Source organism: Falco punctatus (genome assembly GCF_963210335.1).
Source record: "Falco punctatus genome assembly, chromosome: 7".
Lineage (NCBI taxonomy): Eukaryota > Metazoa > Chordata > Aves > Falconiformes > Falconidae > Falco > Falco punctatus.
Genome location: NC_137587.1, coordinates 43190164 through 43204653, shown reverse-complemented (window position 1 = coordinate 43204653; position 14490 = coordinate 43190164). Strand labels below are relative to the sequence as shown.

Genomic DNA, 14490 nt, shown 5'->3' with positions numbered 1-14490 from the left:
GCCACATCAAAGCAGGGATAGAGGACTTGCTGAATATAAAGCTGAATTGTCCCCACCGAGGACAGCACTGGAAACATCTGGGAGAAAAGCAGCAGCACAGGCAATGGGTTGAGAAGAACCAAATAATTCATTAAGATGATGCTACAAAGCAACCACTTCCATAATTCAGAGGGGCAGCAAGCGATGAATCCCTGGGTAAAGAGCCAGACAGCCCAAAAGCAATCTGAATGGGGCTATAAGAAACAAGGGTTGCGAATTATTCCAGTTTCTTTCAGCTGTCGGTGAGGAATGCGGTCTGAAAGCCAGGCCACCCTTTGGTGCTCTGGCACAACCAGGCAGTCACATCCTTGCAGCTTTCCTGGCCCAGTACTCCTTTGCAATAATAATTTTTTCCTTCCTTCTCCAAAAGAATACATGCTTTATTAATGTTCAACTCTCTAATCATAATGAAGGAGTAGAGAGTCTTAAATTAAGCCATTAGGTTCTGTAAACCAGAAGGAATAAATAGTATTAATACTATTACAAATGGATAACTCCCCCCCGCTCCCCCCCCCCCCCATATTTTCTGTGTTATAAAGTGCCTTAAGAAATTACATGAAAGATGTTATGCAAAAAAATATTTCAGTGTGCATGGCCCATTTGAGTCGTAACAGAAAGCACTGAAGCACCGAACTTGCTGCTCCCCATCCCAAGGTGCCATCCCTGCCACGGACCCCATCAGCACCAAACCAGGCGCTTGGGAATAGCAGCCTGGAGACTTGGGAGCAGAAAGGGTGACCCAGCAGCTTGCAGAGAAATCCAAACAACCTGCATAGGATCAGCAAGAGCTCTGCCACCCCATGCACAGCATCGTATGGGACACCTGACGGGGAATTTGAGCCTTCGGAAGTAGGACAGCTTTTCTTACCCACTGGAGATTTGTGATCCTTCACAAATACTTCACAGCAGCCCCTGGGCAGCCAGGACTCTGCAGTGGAAATGACTGGTCATCCACCGAAAGGAAACCTTATAAAAAGAGCACAGGAGGAGCAAGCCTCCAAAGAATTCAGGTCCACTACCAACTTTAAGATTTCTTTCTGCTCACCGTATGGTTTCCTGAATAAGCTGGACACAACAGGGCACCGCTGTGAGTTTATCCTTTCACGTATAAAATCTCTCCTTAGTTGCCCACTCAATCACAAGGCAAGAAAACAACAGGTACATTCAACTTTAATGAAATAATCATCAGTTATATGTAGAGCTATAACAGAGGGAAAAAACAGCCACAGAAAGGATGCAAACACAACGCTGGATGCAGAGCAACAGTCGCAGGGGCCAGGCTGGACCAAAGCATTTCTGCCATTCTCCTCCTCTTCTGAAGATGTGTTTTGCCTAAAAGGCAATACTGAAATACATGAAACCTTCCCAAAACTGCTTAGTGGGCTGGCAGAGCAGGGCAGCCTGGCCCCACAGGGTCAGTTTGTATTTCTTTACTAGAGCCCAGACGTCCTCATCCGCAGTTGACACCCGTGGGGCCGCACAGAGCCGCTGTGGCCCATTGCTCAGCGCTGACCTGCCGCCGTGCCCAGTGCAATCCCATAAGCAACCTCCGGCGCCAGTATGGCTCTTCTCAGGGTGCTGCAGCAGCTCCAAAGGTACATAGAAAAGTCTTAAAAAGTCCCTTTCGAAGCTATGGCATAACACCTGGAAGGAGTAGTATGAAGTACAAAGCCATTAAAATAGTACACACGGAATTATTGGTATCTGAGAACTTGTGGAACCAATTCACAAAAAACAGGACGATGCTTTTTTTTTTAACATCCTCTGATTTTTCGTAAGTTTTACTTGCAGAGAAACAAGCGGTGGCACTCACTGCTCACAGTCCTCTTGTAAAAATGGAGATGCTTTATCGAAGTTTAAAACGTGATTGCACACCAGGTACTGGGAAAGTTTACAGCCCTTGTATTTTAACAGGGATCCAAATCCTACGCTGGGAAGGGAAATCTCGTGCACTGCCTATGGTCAGTGAGCAACCGCCGAGTGCGGCTGCTGTTTCTGTACTGGCTGAGAAATACGTAGGAAAATTTTCTCAGAAGAACAGGCTGATTTGCCTGCAGCTGTACGTAAATCCCAGCTGCGCAGATGCAATCCCAAATTATTAAAAGGCTCCTTTCTCTCGGAGAGCTGGTAGGTAGAGGCGATGCTTGCACACACACTATGCTGGTGCAACCCCCCTCAGAGCAGGGCAGTTTGTGGGTTTTGACAGCGACTGGCCCATCCAGGCATTTCCCAGCCATGTCCCCAGGCCCTCACATCCAGATTTTTTCCCTGAGGACTTTGGTAACATTGCTTTGGCATTTCCCAACGTGTTTCAGAACAAGCTACATGGCGTGCCAGAGCCAGCCAGAGCCCGGCGGCAGCCAGCCGGCTGTAATGCACGTTTCCCATGGGATGCTCGGGCTCACTGAAGTCAGGCAGGCTTTGCAGCGCGGGGGGAGCTGTGCAGGACAGGCGCTGCCAGCACCCAGGGATGCCAGCAGCGGTCAGACCAAATCCAATCAATTCCAGGGCTGGCAGCGCATCACAGCTACCCAAACTGTGTCAACACAGAGGCAATAGTTGACTGCTAACACGCATGCAGCTCACTGCTATTTATATCACATGCCATATATCAAAAATATGCTACAGCCGAGGACAGCTTCACCACGAGGACAGCTTCACCACGGAGGAAGGAGAACGAAGGACAGGGGCTGCCTGCAGCAGTGCGCTCCTGCCCAGCCTGCGCCGCTGATGCTGACGGGAATTTTGCCCATTGAGCTTAATGGTGCGAGAACAGCCCCCCTGCCCCCCGCCAGTGAAGCACTGTCATTTTCTTGGCATTCAGGCAGCCCAGGGTCAGCAAGGCGAGCCACTGATGCTGCGCTTTAACATGTCTGGAAATGCACAGGCTGCTTGTGATGGGGGAAGAGGCCGAATGACAAACACGGCTCACTGCAACCATGCACCTCCAAGCAACGCAAGGGGTGACTATGGTTTCTGGCATCGGTACCTTGCAGGTACCTGTTTGCAATACTAAACACTGGCCTGAGCCTGTCTGGCATCGGTATCTTCGTGTTAACACTGCGGTCACTTCACCCTCCCTTGTCTCCAGTGAACCCCAGCCGCATCCGACGTGCCCCGAATCCAGCCCAGCAGCAGGTTGGGCGCTTGCTGCCTCTCGGGACCTTTCCCTAAATGCACAACACATATAGATCTACAGCATGAACAGCAGGGAAACTTAGCATGGATGACGGCAGAAATGTGGCCTTGACATCAGGATGCCAATAAATGAAAAAACAGTCACTGCAACACCTTCATTTTTCTGCAGCTGCAACCACCGGCACTGCCCGGAGCTCCAGCCCCAGGGGACACGCTGTACGTATGGGACTGCCCCATGTCCCACGATCCGTTTCACACAGACACACAACTGAACGGACATGCAGAATTAACTACACCTCAGCCCCGGGAGCCCTTGGAGCTCTCCACACACACCCCAGGCCAAGCGGAGCTTTAAATCACTCCCTGTACTCTTTATTCGGGGGGCATCGCTGCCATCACAGAAAACTGTTGTGTTTATTCTGTTCCAGGGCCATTTCGTTGACCAGCTGCTCTATGGACGACTGAATGGCCGCCTTCACCAGGGAAGACGCGGTTTCTATGAGGAGCAATTCATACTGCTCCCCAGTTCTGTGCCCCTGGTCACCCAGACCTTTCTCCTCTGCCTGGGGGTCGCCACCAGCCTCAGGGCCCTCTTTTTTACCAAAATCAAAGCTCCTGCTTGATTTTTTATTCCCTTTTTGCTTATTTCGGTGCAAAACTGGGGACGGTTCATAGGTCTGGTCGGAGTCGGTGTTGTCAGAGTCCTCAGCTTCGGTGACGGTGATGACAATGCTGACGCCGGCGCCCACATTTGCTTCTAATGTCACCTGATGGCTGGAGCAGCCCTGCAGACTCCCTGCATCATCTTTAAATGCTGACTTACTGAAATCCATCACAGTCTCTTCAGCTTTGCGCTCCTCAGGAAGAATTATGCTCTTTTCTGATCCATCCCCTTCGGGCAGCTCTTTGCGGATACTGGGGATTTCCTGCAGCTCGGTGGTTTCAGGGGTGCTGCTGGGTTGATCCTTGGGAACGGGTGGTTCAGGAGCAACCTCCCCGCCTTCTGCACATGCTGTGGTCTGGGGTCGGCTCTCCTCCTGCAGCTTTTCCTGGGCTGTTTCATTAACTGTCTCTGAATCAGTTATCTCTGACTGAGCGGTACACTCTGTATGCTCCTCTGCATCTGTATGCTCCTCTGCATCAGGTGCGGGCTCTGTCAGGGGCTGACTTTTTCCAACAGAGCCGGCACCTTCCTTTGCCGTATCCTGGTCCTCTGCATCAGGTGTGGGCTCTGTCAGGGGCTGACTTTTTCCAACAGAGTCAGCACTTTCCTCTGCTGTATCCCGGTCCTCCTCTGCATCAGGTGTGGGCTCTGTCAAGGGCTCACTTTTTCCAACAGAGTTGGCACTTTCCTTTGCTGTATCCTGGTCCTCCTCTGCAGAGACTGGGCTGAAGGATTCAGACTTGTCTGTTGGGGCCAAATCCTCTGGTTCTTCACTAGTTTTCTTTGAAATGCCCATCACTTCATTTGCTTGAACGCTGCCCTCCGACTCCTCCACTGCTTCAGAGGGGCTGGGTTTTTTCTTGCCTCTGGAGAACCGTACACAGGGCATCTTCACCCTCGAGCTCACCCGTTTCTTTGGGAAGCCTTGCACACAGCCCTCCTCAGCATCCACCTCCAGCCGCACTTGGGAATCGGAGGGCACCTTCTTTCGCGATGAGGATTTCTGCTTCCTCTGAGGTCTTGCGAGGCTTTTGATGGCTGCCCAGGCTCCTTTCGAGGACCGCGACTGATGAGAAACTTTTGCCTCCCCTTGGTCAGCGCTGACACATTGGCTTTTCTCCTCTGAGGCTCCTTCACACACAGCCTTCAAGGCCAGCCCCTTCTTACAGGACTTCTTCCGCTTCTTAAAACAGAGCATGGAGTGTTTTTCTGCCCGTTCCTCTGACGGGGAGCACGTTGCCCCTGTGCTGTGAGTCTCTGCCTCTCTTGGGTTCTCCATTTGAATTTCCTTAGCTGCCTTCACCATACTCACTCTTTTCCTTCATTTGCATTATAATACCAGTTTTCTTGATTAACGCATCAGACACAAGAACTGCAAAGATGCTCAAAGCGGATTTTTTTACTCAAATTGTTTTCAAAATAACATCAGTTGCTTTTTCACAAGCGGATATGGTAGTGGAGAGAAGTTCTGCTGAAGCTACCACATCTGCTTTGTAACTCCCACTTTGCCTTATTACTCACTTCATCACCTCTCCAAGGAATTTCGGGTAGACGTGATGTTGAACAGGCTTCTCCTTGGCTTTGCTGGCCAGAGTCACTCTCACCTCCAGGACAACCCACTTCAAGCTGTGCTCGGTCTAGCAGCACGACTATTTAATTGCCAGTCTGACATTACTTTTCTTTTTCCCCCAAAGGATGACAAATCAAGGCAAGAGTTAACAATTTTTATTCACCCCAAGGACCTGGAAAGAACTTGCACTTTTTGAGCTATCTGCAATTCCACACTGCAGAGGGAGCTTGACCGGAGCACCAGTAAAACCAGCGGCAGCCAGTGGCTGTTTTCTGCCCCCCAGTGACAAGGTCAGATGCTGCTTTGTCTCGGCTTGGCTTTCTGCTTCAGTTCCCCTTGCAGGTTATATGAGGTTTGCTGCGAAGCATGGCCAATGCTTCCATCTTTTATCTGTAACACAACAAAAATGGTAAGACCTGTAGAGCAATTAAAAAAAAAAAAAGTATTGATTCTTTTTTAAAAAAAATATTAAATTTTGGGAGGCGGACCAGGACTAGAAAAGCAGTTCTGCCCCTGGATGTGTTATAGCAGTTTTTCCCACTAATTAGCATCAATATGCAAAGGGAAAATAGGGCCACCAAGATGTCAACCCAGCGATGTTCCACGACAGAAAATAATATTTCGCTATTTTGTGTGGTAAAAGGGGACTGTTGGGTGGTTTTTTTTTAACTGCCCATATTATGGCAAATATGTATTATGCATGCACACGCATATATTTCCTTCTCCTACGGTTAGCTAAATCTTTCCCCCACCGCTCCATATGCACTCATAGTTCCAGCTAGGGAAATTACACCCTGAGACAGCAGATATTTTTATCTTTAATGCACCATATGACAATATGCAAAAACACAGAATACAAAAAGGAGGCTGGTGGAATACAAAAGCGAAATCACATGGCAAGAAGGGCGCTTATTTATACTACGTGCATGCCTTCCATGGCAACCTCAATTAACACCGCATGTCTTCACCAGATAGATGAGACTGTAAGATACATGTCACCCTTTACCGAAAGAAGAAAAAAATAAAATTAAAAAAAAAAAAAAAAGCGCTGCCTGAAAACATCCTCAGAACGTTTTTGGATATAAAGACGCAAAAACGTGCTCCTGCAAACAGCCCAACTTCTGGGGGACCGGCTGAGGGACTCCAGGCAGTTCCCGGCACAGCCGTCCCTGCTCTGCCCTTCAGCAGTGAGACCATTAAAAGGGGGGCTCTGGCGGGGCGCGCTCCCCCGCCGGGCTGATTGCATTTCTTAATTTATTTTTAATTTTTTAAGGAGCAAACGAGCAAGGCTGGCTGAGGCGCGTGTGCGGGAGCGAAGCCCGCAGCTGCCCTACCCCGAGCGGAGCAGCCCGGAGTCCGGCGCCACCGCAGCCCGGGGCGTCCTGGGGGGCGTCCTGGGGGGCGACCTGGAGAGGGTCCTGGGGGCCGCCTGGTGCCGCCGCTCCCCCCCCCCGCCGCCCCCCCCTGCCCCGGGCAAGGGGGACCTCCGCAAGCCGAACCCCTCCGAGGCGATGGGGGGGCTCCTCGGGCTGCCACCGCGGCTGCAGGGGCCGAGCCGGGACCCCCCGCCTGCCGCCCCCCCCCCCCCGCGCCCTCACCTCCTCACCTGCGGCCCCGCTCCGCACCGCTCCGCACCGCTGCGCCGCCACCGCCTCCGCCGCAGCCGCGCCCCCCGGGCCGGCGGGGAGGGCGCTGCCGGCAGCCCCCCGCCCCCCGCCGAGGCGGCCCGCTGCCGCCGCCAGCCCCCGGCCCGCCCCCCGGCCCCGGCCCGCTTTACGGCCGCCTGCTCGCAGGCTGCGGAGGGGGGCCCGGGACCCCGGCCCAGCCCCGCCGGCGGGACGGCACCCCGCTGCCGGGCCGCCTCTCTCCCTGCCCGGGGGTTGGCATCCTCCCAGCAGCGCAGCGCAGCATCCCCCCAGGGACCCTCCCAGGTCGCGCACGGTAGCGGCAGACACGCAAACCGCGAAAGCCTGTCCGGGGTCCGGGGCCGGTGGGGGTCCGGGGCCAGCGGGATGCGCCGAGAGCAGGCAGGGTCCCGCGGGAAGGGGCCACTGGCAGCTCCGGCCTTTGCCTGGCTGGGTGGGAAGGAAGGGGGGGTCTCCCTCTCCACACCTGGATTGTGTTGTGGTTTGTTTTTGTGTCCCACCTGAAGCCCTTGCAGCTTTAAGCAAACGCTGCCTGGCTTGCTGCAGGAGCTACACCTTCTGAGGTGCTGGGCAAGGACAACTAAGTTAAATTAGTTTAGGTTTAAACTAATCCTTGCCTTGCCCAAACACCGGAGAAAGTGCCTCTTGGTTCTCTTCCATGCATGCCTTTTTTCATCAAAGCAGCTGAGATCAGACTTTAAAAAACCCTGCATCTCCAACTGTCAGGACTGAGGGGAAGCCCTCTGGAAAAAGGACTCCCAAGCGAAGGTCGAGGTGCCCGACTGTCCCCACTCACCCCCACCAGGAGCAACTGATGCCCACAAAGGTTTTAAGAACACAAACTGCTTCACAGCAGGTTGGCAGAGGAAGCTGGGTGAAGCAGTACACTGAACCTGCCGGTGGTCCGAGTGTAGGCCAGCCTTAGAAAAATACAGGTGCTACCCCACCCTGGCTTCTTTGGAGAAAAAAAAAAAAGGTACAGAGCAGGTTCACCGGGCTGAAACGTTAGCCAGTGGGGCAGAAATGTGGATCCAGCAAGAAGGAATTGCCTTCTCCAAAGCTCTCCTGTGAGATGCGTTTGCATCTTCATTTGGAAATGGCATCTCCCCCCAGGGTGGCCGGTGGGTCCTGATTACAACCCGCCTCTGCAAGAAAGCCAGTCGGAGGCAGGAGGGAGGAAAGCCGGCAGCAGGAGCCAGGTGGGCTATGCGCGCTGCCTTGGGGGTGGCGAGACGGAGGCAGGCTCTCCTCCATCCCATTCAGAAACACCTCGCATGGAATACAATTATTCCTGCCGCTCCAGGGGAAGACGGCAGCACCGCAGGCTCTGGTGCACGGGAAACAAACCAGAGCTGCAGCGAGCGGAGCATCTGGTCAGAGGGATAAGCTTGAAAGAAGATCCTGGCTAAGCTGTATGCTCTGGTCTTCTTTCTGGGACCAGCACCAAAGTGCTGGTGACATGCAGCAAGACAGACAAACAACACTTTCTCCTTTTTCTTTTGTCCCTATTGTTAGTCCACCAAAAAACACCCTTCAAAACTAAAAATCTTATTTCTTACAGGATGTGATGTAGGACTCTCATCACAGCACAGCTGGGGGAACGGATGCCCATAAAACCATCTAAGGATTCTGGGCCCACAAATAGCCCACAGAGAACAAATTTGTACATAATTAGTTTTTTCTCTAGGCAACAGGAAGAGAAGATAACCTTCCAATATTCAGTTAGAAGAAATTAAGTGTCCTTTGTGTCCCATTTGATTGCATGAGAACTAGCTTGCATACTTAATTGCAAAGGAGAGTTAAGAAAAAACAACCTATTTGTGCATCGGTCCTGCAAGACATACAGCAGGGACACTGGAGAGCTCACATCCCAGCAGGCTGAAAGCACAGGTTAGAAAACCATTCCCCACTAACCTCTAGAGAGGCTTGGGGCTATTTTTTGGCCTCCACACTTTGTTGCTATCAGTTCTGCCATGCATAGCAAATCCTTACAGAGTTTCATGCCTGAGCCACTCTTTGCCTCACTGCAGGAGCTGGACCAGCAACCTCTTGAACCATCTCTCTCAAGCACATGCCTATGATCTCATGCTAAACGAAAAGGAGGCTAATCTTAGCATAAATTTGCACTTATCCCATCTTTCGTAAGCATAAAATGAAGGTGGAACACAGAGCACTCAGAGGAAAGCAGTATAGCAGGAGAGATTAAATGCAGGAACTGACAGCAGATTTGGCAGCATCAGCTCTGGCCACTTGCTTGAAGGGAAGGCTTGACCGAGGTGCCGCAGGTGAAGAGGCACTCAGCCAGGTGTGGGGTCCAGGGCAGCATGTGGGGAACACCCCTTCTGACCCCCCAAAAGTGGCCTGGGTGCGCTCTGGCAAACCTAGCTGCCAAGAAATCCTCAGCTGAATACCATCAAAAAGAAAATTTTAGAAGGTTGTGGATATATCTCAAATGTTCTTATGATGATTTAAGCTGTTCCGTCTGCTTCTGTGACAACCAGGTAATTTCTATATAATTATTCTCCCCTCCTGAATAACTTGAGAGATACAGATCTCGCTCTCTCTCCATATATACACACACACAGAGTATCTGCATACTACAGATGTGCCCTTACATTGGTGCACACCTACATCCTGATGTTCCAGTTCTCACCAAAATTGGAGTATTTTTAGATTCAGTTCTGATGCAAGCACATAGGCTTTGCAAGTCTTAATTCAGATCTTTTACCGTCAACTGCAAGTATCTCAAATGCAGGTAGTTTGTTTCCTATAGATGACACACATCCTCTAGGAAAGGAAACAAGATTAAATGCACACACACAGTGGTGCATTGCAGGCAACTTATTACTGCAATAATCACTCCTACTTGTCAATACAAGGATTGCTGCTGTGTACAATTAATCACAGAAATAAGTTCTACTTCAGTAATCTCAGTGCGTACATTACAACCCAAAAAGCACCTGAAGTATTTACCAGTTTATTTGTATTAGTTAAAAATTTGGCAGCAACAACATTTTTACATTACAAAATGATTTCTGGCCTGCTGACAAAACCTACTACAAGTGACCTGATCACTACTCAAGTTCTCTGTTCACCAAAAAGGTACCTTAGGAAATAAGGCTTGTCAACAGTGTAAGTGTACTTATTGTTGAGCATAAAATCGTTCAAAAGACACGTCTGGCAGAAGCCACAGACAAGGGCCAGAGATCCAGTCCCTACAGATCTGATATCCAGAGGTTTGATTTCTATAGTCACAGCTGGGCTTTCTAGAAAGGAAATTTGATGTGGCTCAGGTGTCTGCAGGCATAATTCACAGCAGAAGCCAGGGTAAGCACTCCTGGCGAGAGATGCGAAGCAAGGGGAATTCCTCTTTGCTCCCTCTTTTAAATGACACTGGTGGAGTTTCAGAGCCCAGCTGTTTCTCCCACACTGTGAGAAATGGAATACAGAATTCAGTATGGCAAACAGGAATATCCAGTATACAAGATTTTCAAAGATGATATATGCTACAAAAACCCTATGGTTAAGACAGTTATGTCCCAAAATGGTTTCAAAGAGCTCCAGCTTTAGGGTTTTTAATTATTAAAATCATGTCACTGAATCAAAAGAGGTCACTAAACCCAAGCTTCAATACTCCAGCTACAACTGTGATGCCAGATGTTTGTAGAGGAAGCGTGCTTTATGTGTCAAGTGCTGCTTGGGACGCAGCAGTTTAAAAATCATTACAGAATAAATGGTTGATGCTTTAGCATGCCTCCTTCCAGTCAGTTCTTGCACTATATTCTCAGTCATATCTTGTTTTTACTTGAAAAAAAAAAAAAAAATCAGGGCATAGTTCCATTTGCATGACTCATCAGGTGTTCTTCTGGGAGCTAAAAAAAATAAAAATATTTCATTACTATTTTACAGTACTGCAGGCAACTTTTAGAATTATAATCAAATGCCATTTGGAAACATATGGCACGAGGTTGGCTTAACTCCATTATCTCAAGATGAGAAAGAAAGCCCAAATATTGAAGCCTTCAAGAAGGCACCTACCTTTGGTTAACCACTCCTTTCAGAAGAGCCCCTTTACTTCTCCTGACGCTGTGTCCAAGTCTATATCATAGAAACAGGGTCTTGTAGGAAGTCCTGGCATAGTGCTCATCTGCACAACAACAGATAAAATGTTAAGATGGAAGCAGCGCAGTTTCAAGCAGAAGATCTAATACTGATTCACTGCTGAAGACTACAATGGCAACAGCTCATGCAGCTGCTTGTACACATAGATACTAGTTGATGATGGTCACGTACCATTTTGAAGCACACCAGGAGAATCAGCAACTCCTGGCTCAGTAGAGAGATCTGTGGGTTTTGGTTTTTGTATATTTTTTTTTTGTTTTTTTTGGATGAGGATTTAGTTTGGCTTCTGCCTCTGCCAGTGACTGAGCCCAAGATTTGGCAAACTACTTAGATATCCAGCTGACCAGTTAATTGTTAGAGGAGAGTTCATGGACCTTGCTGTGGTGAGACAACTACTTGTGACAGTTCCCTGGTTATTAAAATGAGGATATATGTTTTAATACAACTTTGCTGACTGTAAAGTCTCAGTTGATTAGAATTCTTTGAGTCTAGAAGTGTTAAATGCTTAGGAATAATTATTGTTGAGAAGAGAGTTTAAATTGGGTGGGTGGGTGGGTTTTTTGTTTGGTTTGGTTTTTTGTTTTTAACTGGGCTAAAGCTCAAATAGAGATGGAGAGGTCAGTTCTCCGGACTAGAACATTTCTGAAGCATCCAAGTCAGAAGGCAGTGGCAGAACTGAAGCTAGCAAAACAGCTGCCAGCACCATGCCTGCCTCAGCCCAGTCCTCTCCAGTTGTCCCACTGCTGAGTACCCAGTTTCAGAGCCACAGAACACAAGGCCAGCAGGGACTACACTTGGCCCGATTCACTAATGCAGCTGACAGGATTTCCCCTTCCCTAACTCAGCATTTAGCCCAGCAGCACATGTAGGCTAAACGTGGATGTTCTACAAAGGTGGGCAACTTGTGGCTGCACTTGGTAGTTTGTGCCAGTGGTCACTGACCCCTTTAATAAAATAATTCATGGTCTTATTTTCTATCCGCATCATCTGGCCTCAGCTTTCACCACCAGTATTGTTATGCCTGTCTCTATTAGATTAAAGATCTCTTTGGCAACCTGGTATTTTCTCCCGGAGCAAGTATTTTGCACGCTAATCAAATTATCGCCCAGTCTTCCGTTTGATTATAAGCTAAGCAGCAAGAAGGCAAAGTTCTATTGGCTAGGTGTCTTCCGCAGTTCTCAAAACTGTTCAGGGAGCTTTTGGAGTCCCATCCCATTTTCCTAAGCTGTTTACAACCGCTAACGCCAGTCCCATATGTACCGTGCCACTGCAGGTCTTGCATGGCTTAAGCGGAGGTAAAAAACATTTCAAGTCTACTCTTTTTAATGAATTCTAGGACTGCACCAGCTTTTTGTCAAGAGCTGCTGCTTTCCCAGACAGAGAATGGAGGGATACAGAGAAGACCCCTGTTCCTTGTCTTTGTGTTTAGGTGTATAAATATTTTGCCCTCAAGAGCCAAGGTATTAAGAGATTCAAAGTGCCTGGAGGGGTTTTCCCTGCTCTCACCATAGTTGCTGCCAGCCTCCAGTCATGCAGAGCAAAAAAATTCCAATTTATTTATGTACATATCCCTGAAGAATCATACAGCTTTGCAGATCTCCACCTACAGACTCGATTCAGAGGGCCACAGCAGGAGCTGAGACAGTAACGTTCAGTAGAGCAGGAGATGCCACATTGCTGAAGATGGGCCTGACTTTACTATTTCTTGCACTTTCTAGTTTGAAAGGAATGGTCAGTTTTCCTCCTTTCCTATCCATAGGGCAGCCCACAGTGGCTACTCTGCTACCTATTACTTATCTTAAAGGCAGTCTGCTTAAACCCTGAATTTCTAGGCAGTACAGGATAATTTCCATCCAGGCTACTAATTTTCTGTACAAGTGCCTACAATGCTTAATGCCCCAGTTATTTTCAGAGCTTAAGAAATGGAACTTTTCCTCCATTATCCTCCTCCCCTTCCATACCGCATGTGCTGAAAAAGAACAGGGCAATTCACGCTATTTACTTACATGAAAAAGTAAGACCACATGGATCTCTCAATCCCCTTGCAAGTTTTCAAATAAAATCAGTAACAACTAAGCATGTATTATTTATTGCACTTGTGGAACTTCCACCAAAAAGAAAAAAAAAAAAAAACAAAGCGCCATTTAGGGAAAAAAAAACCCACACCAAAACCAAAAGCTGAATAACTTGTTTTCAATTCATCAGCAATACAAGAAACCCCACCAATCTGACTCCAACAATTAATTTCACGTTAAATCTAGATAATCTTTGAAATTATAATTCCTTTAAAACCTCAAAGTATTTTGTACAACAGCTTCAACTTTGAGCCAGAAAGGGAAAACCCCAAAACTGAGAAGCTGAGGAAAAAAAAAAAGAGGTGATATATCTTTGTGATTAACTTCAGATAAAAAGAATACACATGCACTGCTGATTAATTTCACCTCAAATTTCTCATAAAAGCTTCTGCATAGAGCTATGTATTTGCTGCATTTTCAGCTCTCAGTTCAATGGCTGCTGCCAAAAATTTATTCTGAGGCTAACACACCTCCTGCTGAATGGGTTTAAAATAGTGATCAGATTCAAAATGCCCTGGATTGTTTCTCTTCCCTGGCTTTGTAGGCACCACAGGAGACTGATCTTCATGTCCTTAACTGGAAGACTTACTGTTAATTCGGGCAGAACTAACACCATGAATTACTACATGTCCAAGAAAACATTAGGAACGTGGGAAGGGAGCAGAAAGGAAAGAGTCCAACTTCATAGAAACAGAAGACGTTGGAAGAAGAGCCAAGATGTTAGTTTTAATGTCTGAAAACATCTTTCTCTCTTGTGTAGCTCATTAATGCTGTGTACCCTTTCCTTCTCCAGAACTTGGAAAAAAAAAATATATAAGAAGTCATTGTTTGGCTTAAATCTTGGCTTGCAAAAAAAATGCCATTAATAACAGGAACAAGCACGCTATCTTTCATTTTATCCCAAAACACACATTACTCTTGATAAAAAGATGGATGACCCAGACATTAATCAGTATGCGGTTATTTTATTTATGTTGGCTAATCTGGAAACCCTTACCTACTTTTTGTTTGTTTGCCTGTTTAGTTTTGGTTTTTTTAAGAATTAGAAGAAAAAGATATCCTCTATTTGGCTCGAGCCGGCATTTTGAAGAAGGGATTCAACACTTAGATCAGCAAGTTTCATCATCTGAGCCATGCACCCTTAGTGCTTTTGAAAGCTTATTAAAATAAACATGTTGCCATAAAGACTTCATAAAAAGGTTCAGGCCCAAAAAATAAGACAGAGCTGCTTGCTCC

At 47.9% G+C, this 14490-nt stretch overlaps 2 protein-coding genes across 3 annotated transcripts in view; both read right to left on the bottom strand.

The window, feature by feature from the left end:
• Window positions 1-3527: 3527 nt before the first annotated feature.
• Window positions 3528-7253, bottom strand: AKAP5 (A-kinase anchoring protein 5). 2 transcript variants are annotated; one of them, XM_080397571.1, is made up of 2 exons: window positions 7010-7253; window positions 3528-5801 (listed from the first exon to the last, which is right to left on the bottom strand). In XM_080397571.1, the coding sequence occupies exon 2, from the start codon at window positions 5145-5147 to the stop codon at window positions 3573-3575; it is 1575 nt and encodes a 524-aa protein (XP_080253697.1). In that variant the 5' UTR covers window positions 5148-5801; window positions 7010-7253; the 3' UTR covers window positions 3528-3572. The 2 variants fall into 2 exon arrangements, with proteins under 2 accessions (XP_080253697.1, XP_080253696.1); XM_080397570.1 differs by having other exon boundaries at window positions 7018-7253.
• Window positions 7254-10020: 2767 nt separating this feature from the next.
• MTHFD1 (methylenetetrahydrofolate dehydrogenase, cyclohydrolase and formyltetrahydrofolate synthetase 1) overlaps window positions 10021-14490 on the bottom strand; it is a 42759-nt gene continuing 38289 nt past the window's right edge. The window contains exons 27-28 of the mRNA XM_080395854.1: window positions 11096-11204; window positions 10021-10929 (exon numbers count right to left, since the gene is read on the bottom strand). Coding sequence (XP_080251980.1) covers window positions 11115-11204 — 90 coding nt within the window. The 3' untranslated portion in view covers window positions 10021-10929; window positions 11096-11114. The remainder of the gene's footprint in view (window positions 10930-11095; window positions 11205-14490) is intronic.

Bases quoted from the DNA above. Each gene is read 5' to 3' on its own strand.
- AKAP5 (XM_080397571.1), bottom strand. From the start codon at position 5,147: ATGGTGAAGGCAGCTAAGGAAATTCAAATGGAGAACCCAAGAGAGGCA.